This window comes from Fukomys damarensis, unplaced genomic scaffold (assembly GCF_012274545.1).
Source record: "Fukomys damarensis isolate Sample0158 unplaced genomic scaffold, DMR_v1.0_HiC HiC_scaffold_19, whole genome shotgun sequence".
In the NCBI taxonomy this organism is placed as follows: Eukaryota; Metazoa; Chordata; class Mammalia; order Rodentia; family Bathyergidae; genus Fukomys; species Fukomys damarensis.
The window spans coordinates 65,126,672-65,130,695 of record NW_022900931.1 but is presented as its reverse complement, the minus strand read 5'-3'; the positions used below and the strand labels follow the sequence as shown (position 1 = coordinate 65,130,695).

Here is a 4,024-nt window from a genome sequence, read left to right as displayed (position 1 = left end):
CTGGGGGTAGGCTCCACGCCCCCATTGATGTCACTGCTGCTGGCGTCCCTCCGGCCATCGTCCAGGGCGCTGGCGGCCCCTGGACCCTTCTTGCGTTTCAGCTTGGCCAGGATGGACGACTCGCGCTCAGGGAAGGGTGGCATCTCCTCGAGCACCGTGGCCTGCGGGTTGTGAGGGGCACGGTCAGGGGAAGGACACTTCCCGTCCGGGGACAGGAAGGGTCCCCAGGGCAGGTGCGGGGCTCTGACCAGGACGTCGGTGCTCGCCACGGAGCTGAGGGTGAGGTACTCCACGGCGCGCTGCTGCAGCTCCACGTCGGCGTTGCGCAGCTGGGAGCCGGCCCGCAGCACGCCCTGGATGGTGTTCTTGGTCTCGGGGAAGAGGTTGATGAACTTGATGTAGGTGGACAGCAGCAGGGCCCGAGTCGCCACGCTGCACAGGTGGAACTTGGAATGCAGCAGGGAGAACTGCACGGGTGGGCTGAAGGGGTGGGGATGGGGTGGGTCAGCAGGACTGGAGTGCCCCACGGAAACTCCCCAGGGGAGCCCCCCAGGGCCCTTCCCTGGACCACCTGCTGCCCCAGGGGCTGACAATTCCATGGACCTAAGGCCGTGGAGGTTGCGTGGCACTGTCCCAGATTCCGGGAGGGCGGGTGTCGGTGACAGGCCGGGAAGATGCCTAGGAACTCCGCCATTACCAGCCCTGGGGCTCCTGGGGGTGCTCCAGACCCCTCAGAAGTTCAGATGTTCACCCTGAGCCTAAGGCTCCCTCACCTGGAGCGGGGGTCCCCAGCAATCAGGTTCCCAAACTCCCCGAGGATGTAGCCACCAACTTTCACCATGTTCTCGTGACAGGCTGGAGCCTGGAGGGCCTGAGGCGGGCAGGGAGGGGACAAGAGGGAGAAGGTCACTGGCCCTGCTCCCTGGGGGCTCCTGCGTGCCCAGCCCAGAGCAAGGCCCTGCATTAACGGCCAGAATCCTCACAACTCTGAAGGATTACAGATGGGGAGACTGAGGCACCAAGAGTAAGTGACTGGCTCCCGCTCATCCAGGAAGTACAATGGGGCAGCACTGGGCCCCCATTCCTGAGGGACAGGGAGTGGGAAACCTCCAAGACTCAGGCAGGGGCCGCTACCCATCAGCGACCCATAGCCGCTCCGTGGAGCTGCATATCAGTTCCCATGCGTCCCCCGGGAGGCCCCAAAAAACAAAGGTATGGGACTGAGGCCACACTGGTAAAGGAAAAACAGGACGGTGGCCCGGTGTGGGCAGGCCCCACAGCCACCATCTGTGCCTGGCATCTGTCCTGCCAGAGGGGTTAGAGGTGGAGGACGCTGACCTCAAAAACGGTCTTTGCAGCATAGCCCTGGACATCATCTCGGTTGGTGACGATCTGCAGCACACGGTACCACACCTCCTCACTCACGTAGTCGCCTGCGATGCGGATGAGATTGAGGATGGTGTCCACGTACCAGCTGTAGTCCACGGCATACTTCTCTGCCAGGATGGCCACCTTCAGCACCTGTGGTGGGGGGACGGTGGGGGCGTGTGAGCCAGGGGAGTCAGCACCCATGTACCCGGAGCTGAGGCTGCCGCTGACTCAAGGAGAGACCTCTGACTGCAGGCCCAGCCTCCTCCTCAGACCCAGGGTCCAGGCCCAGTCCCACAAGACTCACGATCTCCTCCCGGATGGCGTAGTCCGCCGTCTCCAGGTAGCGCAGCATCTCTGACACGATCTGCTTGGCGTTGCTACGGTCGCACATGGCATAGAGGAGATCTGCTGCCCGCTGCCGTACACTGACATCCCGCTCCGTCTGCGGGAGAACACAGCCAGGCTGGGCTCCAGGAGCCTCTGCTGCACTGGGCTGGCCACCCGGGGACACCGAGGCCCTGGCCGCACCTTGAGGGCATTGATGACGGTGTCGATGTGGGTCTTGACGGCCTCGTGTGAGAACTCCGAGCTGGCCAGTGTGCACATGCTCTCCAGGGCCAGGTAGCGCAGGTTGGTCTCCCGGTGCTGCAGGAACTGGCCCAGCTGGTTACAGGCGCGCACCAGGAGGTTGGGCTCACTGCCATGCGTGTGCAGGGAAACGGCCCATGAGGGAATGGGGACTTGAGTCCCAGCTGAGCCGGCCCTCATATCCCTGAGGCTGCAGGTCTCACCCCTGCCCACCTGGTGACCCAGTCCTGCCTCTCCTGGGGACTCAGACAGCTGGGCAAACAAAGACAGGCAGCAACTAACTCCACCCGATGGCCCTAGCACCAACCTTATGGGGAAGCTTTTTATTTTGGTGCCAGGGATCAAACTCGGAACCTTGCGCTTGCGAGGCAGGTGGCGGCACCCCTGAGCTAAATCCCCGGCCCATGGGGTAGCTTTTTTTCTGGGATCACTGGGGATTAAACCCAGGGCTTTGTGCTGAGGTGCACCCCCAAGCCCATTTTATGTCTTAAATTCTGAGAGAGGATCTTGCAAACTTGTCAGTGTGCCCAGGCTGGGCTCAAACTCACTATCCTGCCTCAGCCTCCCAGAGTGATAGAATTACGGGCATGCACCACCATGCCCGGCAGTGGGGAAACCGCACACACCGTCCTCTGCCCGACGCACCCCACCTCCTGTCACCCTTCCCCCTTCCCCTGCCCCGGGGGCAGGGTGGCACCTGTCATAGTGGATGATGAGGCTGATGGTCTCAAAGAGGATGGCGTTCTTGGCATTGGAGTGCTGCACCTTCTTGGACTTGGGCGGTTCCTGGGCCTTGTTGAGCACGGTCTCCAGACACTCCACCAGCCGCCCCTTCACTGCCGCGTCCTCTGAGGAGACAGGCACGCCGGGCCGAGCTCTCACCTTCCTCTCCAGCCCCCTGGGGAGGGGTGGAAAGACCCCGGAGACGCAGGCCCCATCTGCAGACCTGGGCTCTGCCCACCACCCCTGCTAGCCTCAGTTTCCCCTTTGTGGCACGGATGCGCATTAGGCTTCTTGGAGAGCCAGGCAATGCCTGAGCTCAGAGACGACCCCAAATCCCGGCCTCCCCAATGAGAGCCATGCAGAAAGCACAGCCCTCAGCCACCTGCTCAGACGACCACTGTGTGTGATTCAGCGCCAGCTACTCACACGGGGACACAACCACTGCTGACTCACGGGATGCGGAAGGGGCTAAAGGACACCCCAAGGCCGCAATCGGCAAATCTAGAATGGGGGACACATCACAAGACAAGCCCCCCACTTCCTTCAAAAACAGGTCCAGGCTGGGGATTTAGCTCAGTGGTTCCGGCGCCTGCCTCGAAAGCTCCAGGACCTGAGTTTGATCCCAGGTACAAAACAACAACAACAACAACAAAAACAAAAACAGATCCATAGGGGGTTCTCTTAAGAGTAAGAGTAGGGTGTGGGGCGCATATCTATAATCCTAGCATTTGGAAGGCTGAGGCAGGAGGACCAAGGTGAGTTTGAGGGCAGCCTGAACTACATAGGGAGACCTGGTCTCAAAAATTTAAAAAAGAGTAAAAATAGTGATAGAGCATGTGCTTGTAACCTTGGGTTCCATCCCTGGCACTGCAAAATCAAAGGAGTAAAAGAAATGTGGAAGGTAACTCACTGCACTGTGCTCCTGGGGGGCACGTGGCATTCAGGACATACATCCTCATTTCTTTACAGGAGGAGAGCTTGACTTTGGCTACCTGTATATTGTTAAGCCACAGAAATAATGCCATCCTGGACGATCAGGTGCCACAGTGGAGTTACTCTGAATCGTCTCAGGTGTGAAAATGGCGCTGTGGTTTTAGTACAGTGTTCTAGGTCTTAAGAGATCTGTGCAGAGACACAAGGGCAGTTAGGATGTGCGCAGTCCACTCACAGGCCTTCGTGGGAACAGCACAGTGTTCATACTGCCGCCAAGTGGAGACAGAGGTGCCTGGAGCTTGCTGCACTATTTCTTCAACTAGTCGCTGTCCTATGTCCCTGCCCCCAGGGCCTTTGCACTGAGTTACAGCCTCAGCACTATTTTTTTTTTTTTTTTTTTTTTTTTTTT

At 59.4% G+C, this 4,024-nt stretch overlaps 1 protein-coding gene across 2 annotated transcripts in view; it reads right to left on the bottom strand.

Moving 5' to 3' along the window:
• Positions 1-4,024, bottom strand: part of Ap2a1 (adaptor related protein complex 2 subunit alpha 1) — a 25,831-nt gene that overhangs the window by 3,766 nt on the left and 18,041 nt on the right. For both annotated transcript variants that reach the window (XM_033765894.1, XM_033765895.1), the window contains exons 8-14: positions 2,657-2,807; positions 1,900-2,068; positions 1,676-1,813; positions 1,339-1,521; positions 774-871; positions 249-480; positions 4-161 (exon numbers count right to left, since the gene is read on the bottom strand). In XM_033765894.1, the coding sequence (XP_033621785.1) occupies positions 4-161; positions 249-480; positions 774-871; positions 1,339-1,521; positions 1,676-1,813; positions 1,900-2,068; positions 2,657-2,807 (1,129 nt within the window). The remainder of the gene's footprint in view (positions 1-3; positions 162-248; positions 481-773; positions 872-1,338; positions 1,522-1,675; positions 1,814-1,899; positions 2,069-2,656; positions 2,808-4,024) is intronic.